This window comes from Adiantum capillus-veneris, chromosome 7 (assembly GCF_014529385.1).
Source record: "Adiantum capillus-veneris isolate H3 chromosome 7, ASM1452938v2, whole genome shotgun sequence".
NCBI classification, from domain to species: domain Eukaryota; kingdom Viridiplantae; phylum Streptophyta; class Polypodiopsida; order Polypodiales; family Pteridaceae; genus Adiantum; species Adiantum capillus-veneris.
The window spans coordinates 118,615,548-118,641,104 of NC_140937.1; the positions used below are offsets into that span (position 1 = coordinate 118,615,548).

The 25,557-nt window shown below is 46.2% G+C and overlaps 1 protein-coding gene across 4 annotated transcripts; it reads left to right on the forward strand.

The window, feature by feature from the left end:
* The first annotated feature begins 3,409 nt into the window (after positions 1–3,409).
* On the forward strand, positions 3,410–25,236 carry LOC147454503 (caltractin). Of its 4 annotated transcripts, none has more exons than XM_086516446.1 (7): positions 3,410–3,611; positions 3,957–4,083; positions 4,333–4,369; positions 4,541–4,568; positions 4,790–4,942; positions 5,253–5,355; positions 5,621–5,841. In XM_086516446.1, exons 1-7 carry the CDS (start codon positions 3,609–3,611, stop codon positions 5,680–5,682), a joined length of 513 nt encoding a protein of 170 aa, XP_086372572.1. In that variant the 5' UTR covers positions 3,410–3,608; the 3' UTR covers positions 5,683–5,841. The 4 variants fall into 4 exon arrangements, with proteins under 4 accessions (XP_086372572.1, XP_086372570.1, XP_086372571.1 ...); XM_086516444.1 differs by lacking the exons at positions 3,410–3,611; positions 5,621–5,841 and adding exons at positions 24,437–24,486; positions 25,054–25,195 and having other exon boundaries at positions 3,618–4,083; XM_086516445.1 differs by lacking the exons at positions 3,410–3,611; positions 5,621–5,841 and adding an exon at positions 25,054–25,236 and having other exon boundaries at positions 3,618–4,083.
* The last annotated feature ends 321 nt before the right edge of the window (positions 25,237–25,557 follow it).

The window sequence follows — 25,557 nt, forward strand, 5'->3', positions numbered from 1 at the left end:
TTTTGGGTGCGGGGGGGGGGGGGGATGGAGGGAAATGGAGCACCAATCCATAGAGGCTTGAGTTGATGGGCCAGCTACACACAATTACAATGTACTCCTAGCGCAATGCCTCTTGCGGACTTATAGAGTGAGAGGTGATAATTCAATGTCTGATTCTCAAGATTTTAGTGAGATGAAAGAGAATCTCCTCTCCTAAAATTTTAACCTTGTGAAGGGCCAACACTTCTACTTGTTTTTCTCTCACCCAAGAGGCAATACCTTTTACCTTGGAGGGATCATAGCATATGATCCTCATTTTTCCATTTGGGGTGTTTCTTATGACTATTTTAAGTATTTCTAGCCAAGATCTTGACCACTGAAGAAGCATGATTTGCAATTGAGTTCTTTCTATAGGCACAGTGGTGAAGTAGTTGTGGTTGATTTGGTCGATGTTTTTGGTGAACACTTAGGGGGTAATCTTTTGCATGGTGATTTCAACAACTAAGTGTTTTGGGAAACTAATTTTCCAAAGGTCACTACTTGGCCAACTAGGTTAGGTGTAGAAGCACGAGCGAAGGATTCAACCACCTCCAAATCAATCCAATCTTACAGGTTGGCCAATAGAGATTTTTTTTTGGTTAGGCTCATCTTTCACTTTCTCTCGAAGTTTGTCATTTTGTTGCCTTTTATGCCCTTGTCATTGACTTATACAGTCTCATATTGCTCAGCAACATTCGAGGAAGCAAAGTTTATTGAGGGAGTGTGCCGTGGACGTGGTTTGAGTTGAGTATTCCCAACCAAGGTTTTTTAGCATGATAATTTATTACAAAGTGACCAGAAGTGCCACAATGAAAACAAGTGTTTGGTAAAATACTTGTAGACAATCCTCACCAATGAGGATATCTACTTTTTCAACATAAGTGCATTTAGATCCATCTCTACGTGGACTTGTGGGTGCCATGAAAGATTATAATCCTTGTATGGTCATACTCCAGAAACCTTGATGAACTATGAGCCTAGTAGGTGATACACTTTTTAAAAATAAAAAGAAGAGGAGAATCAACATCCTCATGCAGTCTACGTCAAAAAAGCTGTGGAATTCCAGTTGAGTGTATGGTGGGGCATGCACATGCAAAAGGCGTGCAACCAGTTGGGCCTCCCTCTCTCTCTCTCTCTCTCTCTCTCTCTCTCTCTCTCTCTCTCTCTCTCTCTCTCTCTCTCTCTCTCTCTCTCCATCGATTCGACAAGCTGGAGCGTCTCTCTCTCTCTCTCTCTCTCTCTCTCTCTCTCTCTCTCTCTCTCTCTCTCTCTCTCTCTCTCTCTCTCTCTCTCTCTCTCTCTCTCTCTCGTCCGCGCCATTTTGAGCAGAGCTGCAGTGGGAAGCATGGTAGTCTCTTCCTACATAGCAAAGGTGATAGGCAAGGAGTTTCTGCCGCAGAGCGTTGCAAAAGCTAGGGCAAGAGAAGGGAATGGAAGCAGGGGAGGAGGAGAAAAGTGGGGAGAAGCGCAGAGCCAGGCTCAGATGGTGGAGGGCGGAGGAATATTCCAAGTAATACATTTTTATTTAACGTAGAGCCAGTAGACCAGTATGAGCCTATTAACGTAAGATGATTTTGATAGTGGAGGGGAATGTTGGGAAGTTCTACCCAATTTGGCTAGCGACATTGAGAGAAGTCATTGGAATTGAATTCTTTAGTTTTTTTAAAGATTGGAAGGATAGATACAATGGAGAATGCAGGCTGCCCCACATAGAGTGATGCGTATCATTGACGAGGAACCCATCGTCCGATGCACACCTGGAGCTTTATTTTATCGCATCCATTGACAATCACTCTTAAAATTGGCGCCAAAGGTTGCAAACCTTCAATAATCGTTGACTATGGCTTGCTTTTCCACTGCATTTCAGTAGATGTTGCACGACAAAAGTATATCAACCCGTATGGTTTTCACGTAGCTGAAAAAAACAATGCTCTTTGCCTTGCACTTGGACAAGATGCCTATTTAATCACCAAGTTCATAGTTCGCGTTAAGTTTTTACACATCTCGTCTCCTTGGCTAAACAGGATCAAGTTTGGGCTGTCACGATCAAAGATATGATGGAAGCGGCTAAACTTGGCTCGAAAGGAGGTAAATGGAGAGGGGTGGAGTTCCATGACAAACTATTAGCCCCATCATGGTCTACCCTTAGACTGGGGGGCAGCTCAGGAGAATTGGTAAGAAAATGCAATAAGGCAGCAGGAGTCTTAAAGTGGGGGGAAGAAACTAGATACTTCAAGAACTCCATTTTGCATTGGTCCCCTTGGCTACCCAAAGTTGTAGATCCGCCACAAATTACCTATTGGATAGAAATAGCCAGGAAACCGAATAACAATGGTCTGAATTGACTTGCGCACTTCTGGGACAGTGAAAACAAGAGTTGGAAAACCATTGATCTTCTGGTTGCCCAGTACCAACTTAATAGCTTGGAGGTCTTGCTTGTCCACAAAGTGATGAAAAAGCTTGGCAATATAGTGATGCCGATTTGTGACTCGGAGTTGGACTGGAATGCGGCCTGGAAATGGCCCGGAAGCAGTCTCTTATGGAAACCCCATCCTAAAGACATTTATCATACAATGATGCATAAGAAAAATTGGTCTAGCCCCCTTAACAAGATATGGAAAAAACAATGGCCGGAGGAAAGGTGGGAGCAAGTAATAGAGAACATCTGGAAGCCTAAGGTTCCGCAACACATGAAGGTATTTTTATGGAAGGTAATTTGGGGTGCTCTACCGACGGGGGTGAAAATTCAGGAGAGAGGGATTGGGTCAGATCGATGCTTGGGGTGCAGGCTCGCCAGTGAAGATCTAGCCCACCCTCTTGATGGATTGCCCAACTATCAAAGGCCTAGCAGGGAAAATATGCAAGTGGGTCCAAAGAACATGGAAAATTGGTTTCTTCAAGACTGATCTATTCCTTGGAGGGAAGAATTCAGGTAGTCCTGCCCTCCTCATCAGCACTCAAATCGTCCGATACTTCTTCTTATATAATGTATGGCAGACAAGGAACCGTCGTGTGTTTGAAGGAGGTTTCGAGGTGGCAAGCTTCACAGAAATTATACAAGAGAGCAAAGTCCTAATATGGACACTCGGACGCAAGCAACACTCTGAGGATTGGTCTAGGATTACTTGTGCCTTGTTGTCAGCAGCTGGCATGCCTAGGACTAGCCATCGGTAATTAAAAGATATCAGAAGAACCCTGATAGCCGTTGTGATTTTGGTCCCTATATGATGTCATGGCCTTGTAAATTTTTAGGTTGATCAATATAATTCACTCACAATTGTGAGTTTTGCTGAAATAAAAAAAGTTTTGACACATTTTCACTCATGATGTGGGTGCTGTAATAAATCGCATCAACAAATTCTTTAGCAAGGCCAACCAAGCCGCGAGAGAGAGAGAGAGAGAGAGAGAGAGAGAGAGAGCAGTTGGGAAAGTTTTCTTGGTTTGTCGCAGTTCCGCCCTGCAGATCATAAAGCACACGCCACTCTCTTCTTCTTACCACTCCACAACAAGCGCCAAGCTCCTCTTTCGTTTTTCTCTCTCTTTCTCTCCAGCGCTGCAGCAGCAGGACCCGCAAGCAGCAGGAGAGCCAAATGGTACACTCTACAGTTGTATTTATTTCCTCCCGATCACCCGTTAGCAGGCTGTTGCTCATAAAAGGCATCTGAGTAAATTTTAGTCTTAATAATCACGCAACTAGTGCTGATTATCAAGCACACCCCATCATTCGTCATCAGTTACTTACTTGAACGCACACATTAATTATGCCATAACAGCCGAGTGAGCCAATTGTAATTGCCCACTTCCCAGGATGCATTTTGTCTCGATCAAGGATAGCTAATCCAATGTTGTCGACCCCTCGCATCGCTAATTTTTTCTTTTAGCATTAACTTAATCCAACAATGATTTCCTTGATCCCATGTGTGGTCCGCGGAGTGCAGTCGAGTTTTCGAAAGGGTGTCGGGGCTGCAAGACGTGACAAGAACAAGGGACGCACCCAAGGTCTCACGGAAGAGCAAAAGCAAGAAATTCGAGAAGCCTTTGATTTATTTGACACTGATGGCTCAGGTAATAATAATGATATTTGGCTGATCTCTCTCTTACTTGAAGAATTAATGTTGATCTTGTCATTAAGCTTGAGTCTATTATTCCACATAAATGCACATGCATTCATATTCATCTTCATTCTTTGGTCACTCTAAGCTCACAAATTTCTATTTTTTACAAATTAATTATTTGAACACACCATGAACAAAGCCAAACACAATTTTACAGCACTAAAGGACATCATAAACGATAATATTATCATTTTTACAGGCACCATTGACGCTAAAGAGCTCAAAGTTGCCATGAGGTAGCCTCAAACATAAGTACTCATAAACATTACCGAAATCACTCTTAATCCTTGTAATTGAGAAATAATTATACATGTATCTTAATTGCATTTCAACAACAACATTGTGGATATAGTTAGTGATTCCTATATTCTATCTCAATTAATGATGATGGTGGTTGTGTGATGCAGAGCTCTTGGATTTGAGCCAAAAAAGGAGGTGAGAGTTTAAACATCTTATATGTTGTCAAGTTCTCTTTGACATCTACATGTAAAATGATTATGAACATAGTGCAAGCTTAACTTCTATCCTGTTCTTACGGATGGCATGATACAAATGCTTTTGCTCATAAAACCTATTAATATACCACTAATTCGGTCTTGTCTTGATTCCGTTACCGTTTACATGGAACTAAATTTATTTTTCCATTATTCAATCAGGAGATCAAGAAGATGATTGCAGACATTGACAAGGACGGTAGTGGAACCATCGACTTTGAGGAGTTTTTGCAGATGATGACAACCAAAATGGGGGAAAGAGATTCTAAAGAGGAGATTATGAAGGCCTTTAGGCTGTTTGACGACGATGAGACGGTAAGTGAGTCATTTAGTTTTGTTTAGTAACAAATAAAGTTATGTCTCTTGCTTAAGTATTTTTGTTAGTGTTTTATGCTATCTTATAATTCATAAGTTCAGACTATTCTAACCTGATGAAGGTTTATATGATAAGCCTTCCAAAGCATTGTTCATATATTATTTGGATGTTGGTGGGCAATATAAATGTAATTAGCAAGCTTACCGGGTGATAATGAATTTTTATATCATAAGTGTTTTCTCTAGAACGAAATACATTGTGTAATGTCTTCCAAATGGCTACATGTCAAATATATACCTTGTGATGCAGGGAAAAATTTCCTTCAAAAACTTGAAACGCGTGGCCAAAGAATTGGGTGAAAATATGACGGATGAAGAGCTACAGGAGATGATTGATGAGGCCGATAGAGATGGTGATTTTTTCTATCACACACTTCTATACAACCATTTTTAAAGTTATAGCTCTTTGAATTTTTGTCTTACAATAGGACTACTATACTTTAAATAAAAAGAAAAGTTTAGGATCTCAGGTTCATTCTATTTGACAATAGGACCACCTAATTTCTGAGGTTATACATTTATGATCAGCATTAATGAATAAAATGCTCGAATATGTTGATGTTCATTTGTTATGTGTATGCTAATTATACGGTTGTTATACTTTATGGCTTCTTGTAGGTGATGGAGAGATCAATGAGGATGAATTTTACAGAATCATGAAAAAGACTAGCTTATTCTAGGACTAGTTGGCTAGTGTTATCCTATTTCTTTAGTTTTTAGTGGAGTTTTGGTAACAATTGAAGATTTTTTGATCATCATAATGAATGAGACCCCTTGATTAATGTATTAACTTCTTTAACCCAAGATAAATGTGTGTGTGTGTGTGCGTGCGCGCCTCTCTCTCTCTCTCTCTCTCTCTCTCTCTCTCTCTCTCTCATACATAAGCTAACTGTATAAAATGAACTAATATAGAGCTCTTTGACTAGCGAATGCTTTTCACACACAAAATTTTGAACTCCTAAGTTTAGGTCACTCGTGGTGTCACTAATTTAGTCAATTGTGTACTATAAGCTAGTCAAATTGTAAGCAACATATTGTAGTATTGAAAGTCCTAAAGATGATCAAGTCATCTTTTGATTGCATGAGAAGATTTTAAAATCATTTTTAAAGAAGTCAAATTACATCATGTTTATAGGCTAACAGAAACTACAAAAATCATGGTAGAGCAAAGAGTGTCTTTAGAATGATGTAGTGCTTTATATATTATACGTGCGGATGTGAGATCCTTCCTTGAGCGTGATTACAAAAGCACTACAAAGTAGGGAAAGCAAGTCATTGATCTAGTGGATAAAGGCATTGCTACTAAGCCATCGACATCATTAAACTTTTTTTTTCTCTTTCTCACTCTCTCTCTTCACACAAAACAAAGGACGAGAAACAAAAGAGACTCGACACCCGATTAAGGATCCTCTCAAGGAGAGGTATTTGCTTCATATTGCACAAATGGAAGTACATATGACTAAATACCTGATGCTCATGCGCTGATCTCTGATCTGTTGTCCAAGCTCTGATAATGATGCTGTACTAGGGCTGAATTGATGGTGAATGACATCAATGATGAGGATGGAAGATGGCCTAGGGATGGGGAATGGTAGGCAACCTATAGCCTTGCAAAACGCAAGACCATGGAGGCAGCCAATGATAGTAATGGTTAGGTGCTTATTTGTCAAATCATAGGTAGGGCAATTTGCTAAGGTGAGTATATAAACACACCTAGCCCCCATTGTAAAGATATACTAATTCATTGCCAAGGTTGGTTGGTTCCTAAGTATCTCTCTCTCTCTCTGTGGACACCCGGAGGAGTTACTACCACAGCAGAGCCTGTCGCTTTACACCAAAGGAATACTGATCGACCAAGCGACTGAGCTAGGGAGATCCAGATGCCCTTGACTGCGGAGGACTACACAGCATCGACGGAGGTTGCATCAGAGGATTCGGATCACTTTGGATCGACATGCACGACGCCCGATCAGACTACTGACCATGGAGGAGATTGATGAGATCCGCCAATGACCGATGCTGGATCTCTTGTGATCTAGCTATCCCAGCTAGTTGTTTAGTTGCTTAGTTTGTTTAGTTGCTTAGTCCACACCTAGCAGTTTAGGATTCCATAGTACTATATTTTGTCATTCTGTCTTTTTGTCATCTTGTTACTTTGACTTTGTATTAGATCCACCATATTGTAACTTTTTGGTCTCATAGGTCACTTTGGCCTTTTGAAGACGTTAATATAACATTTCATTTCATTTCATTTTCTCTCTCTCTCTCTCTCTCTCTCTCTCTCTCTCTCTCTCTCTCTCTCCCCTTTTGCGAAACCCTAAGACCTGCACCCTATGTCCCTCCTAGGATCAGCGGCTTGTGGAGGGGCGTTCAGCCTCCAAGCTCGTTTCCAACCACAGAACAAAAGCTTGTTTGTAGTTTCAGACCTGTAGCGCTCTTGATCTCTTGACCTGCAGCTCAACGACTTGCTCGGAGTTTCAAAGATGCATCTCTCTCGACCTGGAGCTCTCCCGCTCTCCAACCTACTTCGTCTCAAGTTGCGATGACCTGCGGGTCTCTCTCTCTCTCTCTCTCTCTCTCTCTCTCTCTCTCTCTCTCTCAATCCAGCCCATGGTCTCGCGTCGCCTCAGTTTCATCATAAGCATGTGTTCCCGCGTCCTCTCAAGCCAAAAGGTCTTGTGTTCATGAGGTTTCACAGGCCAAAAGGTCATGTTTTGGGGCGGATGCTTAAAGCTAGAAAATATGCAGATTTGAAGGTGAATATTGTGCTCTTCAAAGTGCTCTCCGAGCTTGTCCAAACAACTCGTCGATCGGAGCCCTAAAGTGCAAGTTATGGCAAGTTGAGTGCTAGAATGTGTGCAATAGATTTGTACCGGACCGTGCATATGTGGTGATGTCTCAGGTGATATGTGAAGTTATGGCCTCATAGTGCTCAGTTCGCTTCCCATGCAGGTGTTCTTTGATCTCAAATTGGAGTTCAAACGGCCAATTTACAAGCACTCAAAGTTACCTTGAGAGTCGAGTCTACACCACTTTTACCCGTTTTGGGATGTACGTACTCAAAGATTTCTTTGTCTTGCCATGGTTTTTGGAGATAGTGATCAATGTAAGATGCAAGACAAAAGTTACTGATCGTCAATCGGATATGTATGTACAGAGTTATTTGTGGTTGTAGTTTAGAAGTGAATGGGGACAGGAGGAAAAGTTGGTTTTCGTCAATTTTTGTGAAGTCGATATGGATGGTTGGGAATCCCCAGACGCAAGGTGGATGCTTGAACCCAAAGCACGGGATAGAAGTTTGCTGCCGATCTTTACGGTTCGGGAATCAAATAAGTGAGCCACGAACTAAAACACTAGAAGTGGAGCCGGAATTAGGGAAGTTGTGAAGTTTTTGGGGAACTCAGAACTCGGAGTCCCCTAACTATGGTGGGGCAAGACCAAGCTTTGCCCCCAACCGTCGAAAGGAATCTTTGTCGATGACTTGTAGAATGGGATGCTAATGAAACCACTCCAATAATGGCTACAACCTCAGCAGTGGATGACCACGGAATTGGTTGCACTTGATTGCTAGGGGATGTGTGCCTGATGTGCGCTTACTGAGGGTCATAGGTAAGAGAACTCTTGATGGATGATCTGGATTGTCACTAGCATGTGACTACTATCTATCCTTTTGTTGATTTCTTTCTTATTATTTATTTATTTCCACTTTTTGGAAACACCCCTCTAGAAATCTAACTACCCTGCATTGCATAGCTAGTGTGGAACTGTTCAGAGGGAGTCCAGGCCTGAGGGCAAGAGAGCACTAAGGTTGGACAAGGACTATGGTTAGCCAAAGTGGGGTCATTGACTAGCCAAAGTGGAATCCTTTGCTACATAGGCCATATTTCAGTTCTTGGTGTGGCTGCAGTGTACAAAGAGGGTCAGATGACCTAGAAAGATACAATGGCAGCATCTCCTAAAATTTAGGAAATTGCTATTTTGGACCTGAAAATGTGTTCGCGTCATTAGCTCTGGAATGACAAGAGGAACATTTTATTGCTCTGCTGCCAAGTCAACAGATGCACCAGTTGAGATATTTTTAGTCACGTTGGCCAAAATCGGAAACTGGGCGAGGTGTCACTCTGTGAGCACTTCTTCCACTTTGAGGGAAGTCTACAAGAAGAAGGGGGCGCCATTTTCAGCTGTAAGTGGATTGCAACAGGTTGCAAGAGCTATGGAGTGCTTCCTTTTCCTCTTATGTACAATGCGGTGCCAGGAGTGATGCCCTGCACGCTACGCACTGCTCTCTCTCTCCCCTATGAGCAGTATGTTATGCCCCTCTAGTGGGCTTTTCATTTGACCAATGTACAATTGTGTGGGTTCATGCGCGATTGCCGAGGCAAGAGCCTCTTGCACAGGTACTGGATTAGCTAGCGGCTAATCCCCCGCAGGTACAGGTGATTCGGAGAGGTTTCACGTGCGAATCTCGTCCGATTCAAAGGGCAAGTAGCCCTACAGATGTGGGAGCTCGAAGACTTGCTACGGATGCGAATGACACGCGAAACGAAGCCCAAAACAGTGAATTACAGTCTGTTGTGTATTTTTGCAGGTTTAGGGTTTCGGTCCTAAACGGACCCTAATACCCCCAAGAGGTTTGGGGACGTGAGGGGACCGCTGTACAGGTGATCTGGCGCATTTTTGGGGCAGAAAACAGAGAATTTAGCGTGCTGCAGATTCTCGCCAAGTTTTGCAAAGTGTCCGTATGTATCGGGAAAGTCATCTAATGCGTGGGGATACTGATTGTGAAGGGTCCTAGTACAGTTATGCTGTCGAAATCGGGGCAGAACAGATGGTATTCACCCCAGATTGTGCGGGGCAGCTTGTAGGGAACCACAGCTTTTATTCCCTCTTTTAAAGAATAAAGAAATACCAAAAGGGGCACCTATTTAGGGGCCAATCTGGTGTCGGTCTTCTGATACAGGTGCAATCTAGCAACCTGTATCCGTTTCCCCTTTGTTGTGTCTTGAAAGTACAGGTAAAATGGGCTTGGATAATACCCAATAAACATGGATGATGGAAGTGTCTGTACAGAGACAAAAGGTAGTAAGGGTATCAACAATGTTCTAGATGATATCCAGTCAGAAATAACCTCTTTGTCCCAAACTAGGATAAATTTAGTCATAGATGGCCCGCAAATGAATGCTAATATAGCAAAGATGGTGGCAATACTGATGCCGATGTCCACGATGGTGTACAACCAGAAGTACCTCGCTGCCCCCAAGTTGAGAGATGTGGCAATAGCGAGCCGATGATAAAGAAACAAATGGGTGAAAAGAACAGATTCTCCAACGATCCAAGCTGCAAAAAATGCAAACTCGGGATGAATGTGCAACTACGCAATGATGGAAGCAAGAGACGGCGTCGGATATCAGGAACGTGCATGTTAGATGCACAGTGGAGGAGGCTCCCAATGGCAATAGGGATGCCGATGGAAATGCTGAGATGAGGCTTCCTATAGGGATGGGTATGCCGATGGAGATATGGAACCCCAATGGAGATGTGGATTTTGATGCAGATGTGGCTCCCTATGGGAATGGTCCCCAAGAGAGAGCATCCATTGCTATCACCGCTAAAGAGGCAAGAAAACCCCGATACTCAAGATCAACATATGTATCTGCTTGATGCATGTCTTCCACATGGTGGACGATGATGTCAACCCACATGTGTGATCTCCTTTTGTTAATGTGGTTCAATGTGAATCCTAGAGATAAACCACCCTTCGTAGGTGCACTTCACGGGAAACCTTGCGTATATTGGATTTTCTTTTCTGTATGCTCAACGGGCATGGTCCTACCCCATTTGGTAGAGCTTGCCATTTCAAGAGTGAGAGAGACGGTGGTGCAGCCAAAGAGGGTCGATGCTAGAAATGGTGGAAAGCAATGGGGTGTGCCAGAGAGTCTAAACATGTGGGAAGTCCACGTGCACGCAAAGGGGTCGAGATGTGTATGGTTTATGAGGTTTCACTAGCCAAAAGGTCTAGTTTTGGGGTGGATTCTTAAAGGTAAAAAATATGCAGATTTGAAGGTGAATATTGTGCTCTTCAAAGTGCTCTCCAAGCTTGTCCAAACAGCTCATCAATCAGAGCCCTAAAGTGCAAGTTGAGTACTAGAGTGTGTTGCAACAGATTTGTATCGGACCGTGCATATGTGGTGATGGCTCAGGTGATATGTGAAGTTATGGCCTCAGAGTGCTTAGTTTTCTTCCCATGCCGGTCTTCTCTAATCTCAAATCAGAGTTCAAACGGCCAATTTACAAGCACTTGAAGTTACCTCCAGAGCTGAGTCTACACCACTTTTACCTGTTTTGGGATGCATGTACCCGAAGATTTCTGTGTCTTGCCAGGGTTTTCGGAAGTAGTGATAAATGTAAGATGCAAGCCGGAAGTTACTGTTTGACAATTGGATATGTATATGCGGACTTATTTGTGGTTGTAGTTTAGAAGTGAACGGGGATAGGATGAAAAAAATCGTTTTCATTTTTGTGAAGCCGATACGGATGGTTGGGAATCCCAAGAGGCAAGGTGGATGCTTGAACCCAAACCACGGGATAGAAGTTTGTTGTCGATCTTTACGGTTTGGGAATCGGATGAGTGAGCCGAGAACTGAAACACTAGAAGTAGAGCCAGAACTAGGAAAGTTGCGAAGTTTTCGGGGAGCTCGGAACTCGGAGCCCCCTACCTATGGTGAAGCAAGACCCAGCTTTTCCCCGGCCGTCGGAAGGAAGCTATGTCGATGATTTGTAGAATGGGATGCTGATGAAACTACTCCGATGATGGCTACAACTTGTGCGGTGTATGACCTGCGGAATTGGTTGCACTTGATTGCTAAGAAGTACTAGGGGATGTGTGCCTGATGTGCCGCTACTGAGGTACATAGGTAAGAGAACTCTTGATTGATGATCTGGATAATACCCAATGGAGATGGATGATGGAAGTGTTTATACACAGACAAAAGGTAGTAAGGGTATCAACAATGTCCTAGATGGTATCCGATCAGAAATAACCTCTTTGTCCCAAACTAGGATAAATTTAATCACAAATGTCTCTCAAATGAATGTTAATAGAAGAAAGATGGTGGCAATGGCGATGCCAATGTCCACAATGGGATACAATCAAAAGCACCTCGCTACCCCCAAGACGAGAGATGTGGCAATAGCAAGCCGATGATGATGAAATGAATGGGTGAAATTAAACGATTTCCCTCCAACGATCCAAGCTAGCAATAAATGCAAACTTTGGATGAATGTGCAACTATGCAATGATGGAAGCAAGAGATGGCGTCGAGTATCAAGAATGTGCATGTCAAATGCACAGTGGAGGAGGCTCCCAATGGCAATAGGGATGTCGATGGAAATGCTGAGATGAGGCTCCCTATGGGGATGGGGATGCCGATAGAGATATGGAACCCGGATGGAGATGTGGATACTCATGCAGATGTGGGTCCCTATGGGAATGGCATCGAAGAGAGGGCATCCGTCGCTATCGGCTTAAGAGGCCAGCAAATCTCCATACTCAAGATCAACATCCATACCTGCTTGATGCATGTCTTCCACACGATGGTCGATGATGTCAATCCACATGTTTGATCTCCTTGTGTTAATGTGGCTCAATGTGAATCCTAGGGACGAACCACCCTGCGCAGGTGCACTTCATGGGTAACCTTGCGTATACTGGGTTTGATTTTCAGTACGCTCAACGGGCATGGTCCTACCCCAATGGGTAGAGCTTGCCATTTCAAGAGAGAGGGAGAGAGATTGTGCTGAACAGGGTCAATGCTAGAAATGGTGGTAAGCAATGGGGTGTGCGAGAGAGTCTTAACAGGTGGGAAGTCCAAGTATAGGCAAAGGGATCAAGATGTGTATGGTTTATGAGGGTCCACAGGCCAAACGGTCCTGTTTTGGAGCAGATGCTTGACGCCGGAATAAATGCAGATTTGAAGGTGAATATTGTGCTCTTCAAAGTGCTCTCCGAGCTTGTCCAAACAACTCGTTAATCGGAGCCCTAAAGTGCCAGTTATGGCAAGTTGAGTGTTAGAGTGTGTTGCAAGAGATATGTACCGGATGGTGCATATGTGGTGATGGCTTAGGTAATATGTGAAGCTATGGCCTCAAAGTGCTGAGTTTGCTTCCCATGCCGGTCTTCTCGGATCTCAAATCGGAGTTCAAACGGCCAAGTTACAAGCACTTGAAGTTACCTTGAGAGCCGAGTCTACACCACTTTTATCCGTTTTGAGATGCACGTAGCCGAAGATTTCTTTGTGTTTCCAAGGTTTCTAGAGGTAGTGTTCAATGTAAGATGAAAGCTGGAAGTTATTGTTCGACAATTGGATATGTATGTGCGGAGTTATTTGTGGTTGTAGTTTAGAAGTGAATGGGGCAGAAGGAAAAAAATGGTTTCCGTCAATTTTGGTGAAGCCGATACGGATGGTTGGGAAACCCAAGAGGCAATATGGATACTTGAACCCAAAGCACGGGATAGAAGTTTGTTGTCGATCTTTATAGTTCGGAAATCGGATGAGTGAGCTGAGAACTGAAACACTAGAAGTGGAGCCAGAACTAGGGAAGTTCCGAAGTTTTTGGGGAACTCGAAACTCGGAGCCGCCTACCTATGGTGAGGCAAGACCGAGCTTTGCCCCAACCATCGGAAGGAACTTTGTCGATGACATGTAGAATGGGATGCTGATAAAACTACTCTGATGATGGCTAAAACCTCTGCGGTGTATGACCCGCGGAATTGGTTGCACTTGGTTGCTAAGAAGTACTAGGGGATGTGTGCCTGAGGCCCTGATGTGCTGCTACTGAGGTACATAGGTAAGAGAACTCTTGATTGATGATCTTGATAATACCCAATGGAGATGGATGATGAAACTGTATATACACAGACAAAAGGCAGTAAGGGTATCAACAATGTCCTAGATGGTATCCGGTCAAAAACAACCTCTTTGTCCCAAACTAGGATGCAGATGTCCCCCAAATGATTGTTAATAGAGCAAAGATGGTGGCAATGTCGATGCCGATGTCCACAATGGTATACAACCAAAAGTACCTTGCTACCCCCAAGACGAGAGATGTGGTAATGGCAAGCCGATGATGATGAAACGAATGCATGAAAAGAACCGATTTTCCTCCAACGATCCAAGCTAGCAATAAATGCAAACTCTGGATGAATGTGCAACTATGCAATGATGGAAGCAAGAGATGGCATCGGGTATCAGGAATGTGCATGTCAAATGTGCAGTGGAGGAGGCTCCCAATGGCAATAGGGATGTCGATGGAAATGCTGAGACGAGGCTCCCTATGGGGATGGGGATGTCGATAGAGATTTGGAACCCCAATGGAGATGTGGATTCGGATGCAGATGTGGGTCCCTGTGGGAATGGCACCGAATAGAGAGCATCCGTAGCTATCGGCTTAAGAGGCAAGCAAATATCGATACTCAAGATCAACATCCATATCTGGTAATACATGTCTTCCACACGATGGTCGATAATGTCATCCCACATGTGCGATCTCCTTGTGTTAAAGTGGCTCAATATGAGTCCTAGGGATGAACCACCCTCCGTAGGTGCACTTCACGGGCAACCTTGGTATATCGGGTTTGATTTTCTGTACGCTCAATGGGCATGGTCCTATCCCAATTGGTAGAGCTTGCCATTTCAAGAGAGAGAGATTGTGCTGCAGCCAAAGAGGGTCAATGCTAGAAATGGTGGTAAGCAATGGGGTGTGCAAGAGAGTCTGAACAAGTGGGAAGTCCAGGTATAGGCAAAGGGATCAAGATGTATATGGTTAATGATGTTTCACAGGCCAAAAGGTCCTGTTTTGGGGTAGATGCTTGACGTTGGAATAAATGCAGATTTGAATGTGAATATTGTGCTCTTCAAAGTGTTCTCCGAGCTTGTCCAAATAGCTTGTCAATCGGAGCCCTAAAGTGCCAGCAAGTTGAGTGTTAGAGTGTGTTGCAACAGATTTGTATCGGACGGTGCAGCTTAGGTGATATGTGAAGTTACGGCCTCAGAGTGCTTTGTTTTCTTCCCATGCCCGTCTTCTCTAATCTCAAATCAGAGTTCAAACGGCCAATTTACAAGCACGCCGCTATCCGGAGCGTCGCCCCATAGGTCTCGCACCGTCATGATGAGCGCTTTTCCAGAACCACTACTTTCCCTCCTCTATAAAAGGCGATTTTCCCATTTTCTCTTTTTTTTTTTTTTTTTTTTTCCGAGAAAAAGATCCTTCTATTAGTTAATGAAAGCTGCCCATAGGGCTACATCCACCTCTGCAAGAGAGGGCTACAACAAACATGATGGGGAGACACTCCCAATGAAAAAACAACATATATACAATGGGGCTAAATCAAGAGATGGGAGGAGGGAAAAGCCACACAGGTGGACAGTAGTGCCATCTGAGCACCCCCTGGACCATGGAGTAAAACGGCCCAGGGCGCCAGAGACGAAGGAAAGCCTCGCGGCGCTCCCGCATGCGGTCGGAGCTGCCCTGTAGTCCCTCAAGCTGTCCTCTGAGAGTATGGATCAGCTCTAGCCAAAAGTCACGAACAGTCTCTGCTGGTGGTACAAGGGGAGCCTCAAAGATGCGGAAACAACGGGCCCGCCAGATGAACCAGAGAGCTAGGCCGCTGATGAGCTCCCAACACTCCGCTCTCTCACTGCTCCACTCTTGTGGAGTAAGGTCTGTAGCAGGCTGGAGTGTAGGTCGACCCCCCTGTATCACTATCATCCTGCTGGTGGAAGATAGCTCAAACTGAAGTGCCGGGCCCGTGAGGGTGGACCAAGCCGCCGCCCCCCAAGTGTACTGTCGAGCCGTGGAGAGGGCAGGCATCAGCCGAAGAACTCGTAGCCACACCTGCTGGGCCGAGGGACAGTCCCAAAGACAGTGTCGCTGACTCTCCACCAACTGGTCACAGGCTGTACATGCGGCCGAGAGACCACTATGTACAAGCCAGCTCCCTACTGCTGTGGCTCTGTGTGCAACCAACCACTGGAACAAGGTGACGCGCCTCGGCTGTCTGGAGTCCCACAGCCTCTGCCAAAAAGCTGCCAAGAACTCAACAGTGAGACCCTCCTCCTGCCAATGACGTGCTGCAGCGGGGCGGGCCTCTCTCTGTGTTGCAAGTATATGACGTCCAAGCCGAACAGTGTACTGAAAGAAAGGGACTCCTGGGCGGTCTGCAGAAGAGAATGGGTCCCTCCAAAGCCACTCACCAGGATCCCACTGTACTCGTGCCAGTGGACAGCACTCCCAAGCCCATAGCCTCTAGTGTCCTGTCTCAAGAGCTGCTGGGTCAGGGTCTATGACGCAAGTCCTCCCACAGATGCCCACAACTCGGATCCTCTGGAAACAACACTCTGCTACCTGCGGGGCCTCTACTGCAACTCTCTGTAATCGTCCCCCACCCTGAAGCTCGAAGAACAAGGCTGGGACAGTCTCTGAGCAAGCCCTGACTGAAATGAGAACCTCCAGTCGTGTGAAGGCTCCCATCCACCGGGGTGCTACTAGCTCGAGAGGCGTGAGCCAATCAGCTGGAACTGACTCTGAGATGTCCTGACACATGCTCTGAACCCCTCTCATTCCCTGTAGCTGGACAACCTGCACCTCCTCTGACAAACCTGTGAACTCTAGCCAGTCACCTAGAGAGCGCGCAGGACCTGCTGCCATGGGACCCCAAGAAACATGAGGCCTACTCCCAACCAAGTGGCCTCTCTGAGTGCTAACCATGGGGTTCCAGACGAGGGGCTGCCGTAGGCGCTCCTCCGTGCACGTCGGCTGTCGCTGCTCTAGGCCACGCCGCAATAGCTCCCAAGAACGAAGCAAACTCACAGCGAATCGGTCCTCCAGTCTCCTGCTCAAACCAACTCGGCGCAACTCTGTAAAGATCCATCTGGTCGAAGGTTGCCAAGGGCCTCCTGACTGAGGCACCCTGGCACGAAGCCTCTGCAACAAGAACTCCTTCCAGGGCTCCTCGCCTGGAAGAAGTCCTCTGACGACGAACTTCCCAAGAAGGGCTCTGCTCTGCTGTGCTGGATCAATGATCCCAAGCCCTCCCTGAGAACAAGGAAGTGTGATGACCGACCAAGCCACCTTGGCTCGGGCAATCTGAGTGTCGCGACCTGACCAAAGGAAGTTCCTGATCAGCCTCTCTACCTGGCTGATGCAAGAACTCGAGAAGATCCAGCAAGAAGTGATGTACCACATAGTCGCCAACAACACCTGGTTGGCAACTACTACTCTACCAGCCAGCGAAAGTCGTGTTGAGCTCCAATGTAATAGCTTTCTCCTGATGGATAGGAGAAGAGGAGAAATCTGCTGCTCGGGGGACAAATCCAAACCAACCTGACAACCCAAGTACCGAACTGCAGTCCCTGGAGGAATCCACCTGAAACCCTCTCCTGGCATCCAATCTGGCACAGGAGCACTACCAACTGAGAAAGCCACTGTCTTTCTCCAGTTGATCAGTGCACCCGATGCACAGCAGAAGGTCTCCAATGCCTGCCCACATCTGTGTAAATTGGCCTCCTGGCCCTCTAAGTACAAGGCTGAGTCGTCGGCAAACTCAGCGTCCAGAAGCTCATCTCCCCGTATAGGGAGTGCTAAGCCCCTCAAACCAACCTGCTGTGACACCAAAAATTTGCTCATCGCCTCCGCATAGAACAGAAAGAGAAAGGGGGCAAGAGGACAACCCTGTCTGACCGATCGTGTGAGCATGAAGCGCTCACCTCTACCTCCTGCCAAAAGCACCTGACTGTGGGCCTGTCTGTACAAAGCTGACACCCCTCTGATCCAAGCCTCTGAGAAGCCCATCCTGCGTAGCGTGCCCTCTAGAAAGTCCCAGTCAACTCTGTCGTATGCCTTCTCAAAATCGAGAAGAAGAATCACAAGGTCCTCCCCACGGAGCCGTGCAAGGGCAGAAGCCTCCCAAAAAGTGAAGATGTTGTCAAGGATACTGCGTTCCTTGACAAAACCTGTCTGAGTCCCATGTATAAGGCTCTCCAAAAGTGGCTGAATCCTCAAACTCAGAGCCTTGGCAAGAATTTTGTAGGCTGAGTTGAGAATGGTGATGGGGCGCCACTGTCGAATCTCATCCAAGGAGCCACCCTCTTTTGGAATGAGGTAAATCAGGCCCTCACTCATGCTATCCGGCATCACTCCTGTGTGCAGAATGTACTGAAAGGCACTACAAAGATCTGGGCCAAGCAGGTCCCAGTACTCCAAGAAGAAGCTGAAAGTCAGCCCATCCCCACCTGGACAGCTACCACGAGGGAGGGCCCTAAGAGCCGTGTGCAGCTCCTCAAGCTGAAGAGGTAACTCAAGCCTCTGCCGCATCTCCTCAGTCACAAGACAAGGCATCTGTGCCCAAACCTGCTCCCTGCATGCATCCTGTCTCTCTGACTCGGGCTCAGCCGACAGTAGCTCACGGTAAAAGTCAGTAGCAACTGCATGCATATCCTCTGGCTCACAAACAACTGACCCATCGGGTCTCCTCAACTGATTGACCTTGGCATGTGAGTGCCGAGGTCCCACTGTCTCAAAAAAAGCACCTGTCACTCTGTCACCCACCTGAGTCCACTGAGATGCCTGTCGGTGAAAGGCAAACTCATGGCGCCTCTCCTCTGTGCAAGCAAGCTCCTGTCGAGCCTGCTGTAACTGCTCCTCCAACCATGGACTGTCTGGATGCTGCTCCTGCATCCTCTGTAGTGAAGCAATGCCTTGTCTGAGACGCTGCTCCTCCTCTCTCGCTGCAGCCCGTCGAGCCAAAGACTCCTGGAGAAAGAAGTGGCTAAGCTGAACTAGGCCTGAGGCCACTCTGTCTGCAGGTGGAGCCTGGCTGTCCATGCCCTCTGTCCATAGAGCCTCGACCCTCTCTCTGAGTGCTGAGTCCAACAAGACCCGCTCTGGGATGCGAAGCATCGTACTCCCACTCCTCTACCTGTCTGCCACTGTGAGGATCACTGGTGCATGGTCCGAGAAGGATGTCCCTGCCAGGATGCCCACTGATCCCCCCAAGTCACTGAAGTGGTCACTAGTGTAGAAGCGATCTATGCGCGATAGATTCACTCCTCCCACTCTGCGGTCCGATCTAGAGAAAGCAAGACTCTCTGGAGGCCTCACAAAGCCAGAATGCTGCCATGTATCCGAGACCCTCAACGTCATACAAAACCTCTCCCAAGATGCTAACTCGACTCCATGCAAAGTAGCATGGCTGCCTCCGATCCTGTCAGAAGGGTCCTCCAACATGTTGAAGTCCCCTCCTACACACCACTGGTCAACCTGTGGCAAAGACTCAACAATCTGTGACCAAAACTCTGCACGAGCACTCGCCACATTGGGCGCATAGATGTTCAGGAAACCCACAAGGCTACCCTGAACCTGCATAGTAATCCACTGAGCCCTGCCTGGTACAATAATCCCTCTGCCCACAATGGCCTGCTGTAATGAGTCCGCAATAGTCATACATACCCCACCCTGGATGCCTCCACGTCCAAAAGCAGCTGACCAAAAGGTATCATAGCATCCACGCAAAATCTGACCACATCGCCGAATGCGGCTCTCAGACAAATGGTGCTCCTGAAGCATAAGGAGATCAATCTCTCCTCCCACAAGGCAACGCTGAAGCTCCTGACGCAATCGGCCCCGCTGTCGCGGAAACTGGGGCCCACCTAGTCCCTGCACGTTCCATGAGACGATCCTCATGGGGAGCGAGAGAGAACAGATGCTGCCGCAGCAGCAAGACGAGCTATCTTCGAAGCAGGCTTGGATGGGGAGTAATCCGCATCCGAGCGTCCTCTAGATAGGCGAGACTACAGTGAGTGCCTGGTCCAAGCCCAAGTAGAGCGAGCCGTGCGTAAAGCAACCTCCTCTGTCCAGGAGTCCTCATGAATGAATACATAGCAAGGCAAACACTGCGTATCAGCAAAATAGTACACCACAATGTGTCTACATCCTGTTGAATCTGGGGGTGTCACTGCAAACTTGGCCAGTGGCCACAAAGTCTGCAGCAAATCTGTAACGCCCAGTTCTCCCATGTGGTGAGAGAACTCGAGAACCTGTGTATGCAACCATCCCACCACTGAGTCGAGGGACCACTCTGTCTCAGTCCTGCCACAGAGGGGGAAGGAGAAACCAACTGCTGAGTCCAAGGCCTCAGTCCCCCTAGCGGCGAGGAACAAAGCGTGGACTCTGAAGTAGGCTGCCTCGTGGTCTGCTGCGGAATCGCCAAGAAAACGAGTAAACCCGTATTTCCATTTTCTCTTGCTGCCCTGATCTCTGGCATCAACTCTTGCATGTGTGCCACTTGTGCCAATGTAAGGTCATCTCCCAGGAAAATACCGGTTTTCTTAAGAGTTGGCCTCTTCTTTAGAAATTCTTTCCTTATTTCTATATTCGGGAAGCGGAGAATAAGTGCCCTATCCTTTACGTTTCCCTTCTCGTCGATTCCTTTCTTGCCCACTCTCCATGCACTTGTGTGAGTAGGCTTTGTGATGCCCATGCGTTGTAGCAATTCCCTCACTTCTTCATCTACATTCTCTTTGTCTTTGACTCCTGTGACCCGCACATGCAGAGCCCGATTCTTCCTTTTCTGCTCTTCCTCAATGGTCATATTAATAATGGTGGAGGTAGGTGTGGTCTCAGGCATCTGGGCCTTCCCTTTCTTTGCATCCTCAATCCATTTCTCTGCTTCATCAACCTTTTCTTGTGTCTTAACAAGACGTTCCGCCCATGAAGATGCTGTTTTCGATTTCTGTTCCTCTTCTTCCCGTAGAGCTTTCATCTGATCCTTCATGTTCTCGAGCTCCTTCAGCACCGAAGGTTGGTCGTCTCCCTTCTCCTTATTTGCGGATTTGCAAGTCGCAAGTTCTCCTTTAAGCTTCTTGATTAGTGCATCTTTTTCCCTCATGTGCTTTTCCATATTTGTTTTCCATGCTTCAAAACTTGCTACTGCCTCATCGAGTTTCTTTTGCATAACGCATTCTGTTACATTTACTTCGGCCTTGATTAGGTTTCGTAATTCCGTTTTCACGATCTAAATTTCCTCATTTTGTATCCCCCGGATCTCTCTCCTTAGTTCTCTCATCATGTCTCCATACATGGAGTTCCTATAGCTCTCAGCGCTCGCGTGCATTTCCTTCCTGATGTCATCCCTCATATAGTTTAGTTGTGATTTGAGCATCACCTGGACCTTCTCCATTAGTAGCTCATCATGTATCCTGAAGGTTTTCTCGACTCGTAAGGATCGTGGTGATAGTACAGTATCTCTGTTTCTCCGTTTGAAAGTAGTTGTCGTTTTTTTGGGGGTGGTGTAGCTATCTACACCCGGGCCTTCTCCTTCGGTAGGCGGATCCATCGAACCCGAGCCACAAATGTGAGGTAGGGTACTAGGGTACTAGGGTGAAGGACTGAGAGTAAGGCAAACTTAAAAATTTATTTTTAAAAGCTTAAAAACCTTTAAACTTTAAAAGTTTATTTCAAAGCTTAAAGGCCTTTAAACTTTAAGGCTTAAAATCTCTTGTAACTTAAAATTTCCTTAAGGCTTAAAATGAAATAGCGTAGGAGATATTGACTTCCTACGCGTAGAACAACTTATTGACTTCCTACGCGTAGAACAACTAGGGCGTGCGTAGGTCTGCCGGATGTGCTACGCGTAGAACAGCGCGGGACTCTCTGCGGAGAGAGAGAGAGAGAGAGAGAGAGAGAGAGAGAGAGAGAGAGAGAGAGAGAGAGAGAGAGAGAGCGTCGCCTGCAGGTCCGCTCAGCAAACCCGTCCACCTTCGAACCCTAAGCATCTGCCTCTGCCTGCTAACGAAGTCGTGCTGCCTTGCAGCTGCTCTGCGTGCGTTTCAGGAGATTGTCGCCCTGCTCAGTGCAGCCCACGCTGCTGCGTGCCCACCTTGTGAAGCTTCAAGGCCATCCCAAGACCTGCTCGCGACAACCCACAACCCACTGCTCGAGAGAGAGAGAGAGAGAGAGAGAGAGAGAGAGAGAGAGAGAGTCCTCTCATAAGCCGTTGAGTGAAGGGAGAGGAGCTTGGAGCTTCCTGGCTATGGTGGCCACTTCACCTTCTTTGCATAGGCGTCGACAACTTTTCTCATGTGTGGACGGCTTCGTGGTAGTGGGCGGTTGGTGGCCAACATGGTGGCCCTTTTGGATTTGTTTCACACTCGAGAGGCCAAAAAAAGGTTGCCCCCTTTTTGTTGAGGATATTGCTGCTCTTTCCCGAGGAAGAGTCACGGCGTTGTGGCTCTTCCCAGGGAGAAAGAGGAGGCCTTCATGTGAGGGAAAGTGGTTGGGGCTTCTAAGTGGAGCTTCACATGCAAGGGGCTAACTCATGTGGAAGTGGTTGATTTCATCCAAAGGGGTAGAGGATGTGTCATCGAAATAGACAAACAAAAATAGGAAAAAAACCCCTTTTTATGCATATGTTTGTGAGAAAGAAGGATCACGGAGTAGAAGGAAAGGAGAGAGCTCAGAGGAGAGCAGGATTGTAATACTCCATTGTATCCCATCATCTTTTGGAAGAAGCGTAGAGACAAGGATCGTGATAGTGTGAATCGTTGTGTAGTGAGCTGTGCTTTTGTGAGCGAATGTGTGCTTGAGAGTGCGTAGTTAGAGGAGTGTTGTGAAAATTTACAATTAGATGTGTGTTTCTTAAGTGGATTGGCGTGTTGTGATTCCACCGAGCTATAGAGAGGCAAATGTGTGGTGTTGGGTGTATTTCCTCTGCCCCCCCTTCCAACGTCCCAAGGACTAACACCAAGACTCACATCCAACAACAAGAGAATACCCCGTAGACCTTCAAGATGTTATTGCATCTAGAGAAAGGCCCTTACCTTGCATCCTAAACCTGACTAACAAACTCAACATGAAATTTTTTACTGATGTTAGCCTCTTTCATGATGGCACTTACCTTTTAAACGAAAAGAAGCTCTCGCGTCACAAATTTTCCATCTAGCCTAGAGCTTCTTGGCCCTGCCAATGTTGGACACAACCTGCAATAAGTACAATCCAAGAGACAAAATCCTCCTCAAGAAGCACCTACTTGTGATCCAAAAGCACACCACACTTGGCAAACATGTCAATCAAAGAATTTCCATGTTGCATGCCAATCAAAGCATTGCCAAGCACGATGGAGATTTTGAGACGCACACCTGACATCATGAATTTTCTTGCCCACGTCTGCGGCATGCATAATGCCACATGCCTTCCAAATGCAAGCCTTGATGATGGCATATGAAGAGAAACAGTCACTTTCCATTCGTTGAAAATAGCCCTGTCATTCATGTCCTACCCTATTTCTTGTCAATCTGTGGGTGTATCTTGCAATCAATGCATCCCCAAAAAGTGTCACAATAAGCAGCAGAAGATGCAATGCGGACACAGACTGGCCTCCGAGCCAGTTGACACCTCAACGTCATTACTTGACACCAAAAAGATCATTTAACTAAAGAGAGCACCTCCACTGCCACTTACATATACAAGGCAAATGTGGAGAAGAGAGATTACTGAGATGGAAAGAGATAGGACATTTGAGAGAGAGAGAGAGAGAGAGAGAGAGAGAGAGAGATTTGGGAAAGGCTCTCCATGTTGATACAAAGCTAGTATCAACAAGTTGCATATACAAGAGACCAAGGGTGGTCCGGTATAGATGTGACATGCCCCTATGGATAGACCCATGGCTACACACAACTGCTATTTCTACTACCATCTCCTCCTGCATACGAGACCTTAAGACTTGGCATCAACATCGGCAACAACCGTAAAGTGAATTGGGAACCAGGAAAACTGCACCTCCCCTTGGCAACAAGATGGATTTGGAGAGAGAGGAAACATGCCTCAAGACGGACGCCCTCTATTGGCAATGGAGATATCTGCTCTCATAGGCTTGCACTTAAAGTGCTTTGCCTTTGCAACTAGTCGTCCATGTGTGGGATGCTCTAAGGAAGAGTGAATGCGGGAAGGCCTCCTGGATGAAGTTGCCAAATAGGTCTCGCTCCATAGCCGCATCTGAGGGGGGCTGCAAGGCTACCCAAAAATGCTAGGGATGGGCTGCACCCAAAAAAATTTGGGGGGTGCCCTCCCAAAATAGGTTGCTCAAAACCCGCAGACTAGGCTGCCCCAAGTAGGGGCGCCCTGCAGGCTGAGCACACAATTGCCCCAAAGGCCTATCCAATGTCCATGCCCTTGCCTTTATTGGAACTGCCGTAAGGCAGGGTCTATAGGGAGGAAATTTGCTAGCATGGCCATAGGAGATTAGGCCAATGGGGAGTGGCCGAGTAAGGGTGTGTTTTTTGGGTGGAGTGCATGCATGAGATTTCTATTTTTGTTCGATGGATTGGGTGATTTTCGGGCGTGGAAATTTTGTTGTGTGTGTGCACTTTTTCTGTGCGGCAGGTGATTGCCAGGTTGCGAGAGGGAGGAAGGGATCATGCAATTTTGAAGAGGTGCATCTCAGCTCTCTCTCTCTCTCTCTCTCTCTTTCTTTTTATGATCCACGTTATTTACAGCTTCAATTACTTGGTCTACAAATCTGTGTGGGTGCCACTGGGTGTGAGAGAAGGGCGGGATTTTCTGTAGCTCTGCAGTATTCGGAGTTGAGATTACATTTACGAGTGCTCATATGGTGGTATTTACATTTAAGTGTGTGTGTACGTGTGAGAGTCTTCCTTTCTCTTTTTCTCTCTTTGTTTTAGGCTCTCTGCTACACATAATGACACACACACACACACACACATACAATGAGTAGGGGAGAGATGGGGCCAAGCAAGGTACTGGATACTAACCAATATATGTATAGTAATAATATGTATTGTATCTATACACTCCAGCAATCTCTGAGAATCGTCTAGGCAACCCCTGGTTAAAGGGAAAATTCCTCTGATTGACTCAAAAAAGAGAAACTACTTGCCTCACCTGCACTTTGCGTTCATTGAAAAAAGTTGTTCAAGATTCCACCTAAACTTAGGTTCATACTGCACCAATTAATTTCTTCATGTATTGCCAACTTGCAGAATGGTTAGAGGCGACTCACTGTACAAAGCCTTGATTTCCAGTGCGAAGGCCGAGCCGAGAAGGCCTCGAGGAAGAAGGGCAGAAGTCCTTCATGTGAGAACTGGGAAAATGAAACAACAGCATTTCCATAGACAGCTTGGCGATTTGCTCATCTTCTTCAAGGAACTTGAGAATCTGGCTATGAAGAGGTAGGGGAAGAGGAATTGTTGCTGGTGTTGCTGATGGTGGACACACTGCTGCTGAGGCATGGGATTGATGGTGAAGTGTCATGCGGAGAGGTGAAGAGGATGGAGCTGGTGATAGAACCAGAGCTATCAAAGCTAGTGAGCTTGGCGCAACAATTGGAGTCTCCACAAGACAATAAAGATTGTAGTAGAATGAAATGGCCGTCGTAGAGATGGCTGTCTTCACTAGGTAGATAGATGCAAAAACGGGTCAAGCAACAATAGCAGGGCTGTTTATTATTAGGGAGCAATTATAAGCATGGTGGAACTTGGTGCTAC

Bases quoted from the DNA above. Each gene is read 5' to 3' on its own strand.
- LOC147454503 (XM_086516443.1), top strand. From the start codon at position 3,918: ATGATTTCCTTGATCCCATGTGTGGTCCGCGGAGTGCAGTCGAGTTTT. The intron at 4,370-4,540 runs GTAGCCTCAAAC...TGTGTGATGCAG, and splicing joins GAGCTCAAAGTTGCCATGAG to AGCTCTTGGATTTGAGCCAA. The intron at 4,569-4,789 runs GTGAGAGTTTAA...TTATTCAATCAG, and splicing joins GATTTGAGCCAAAAAAGGAG to GAGATCAAGAAGATGATTGC.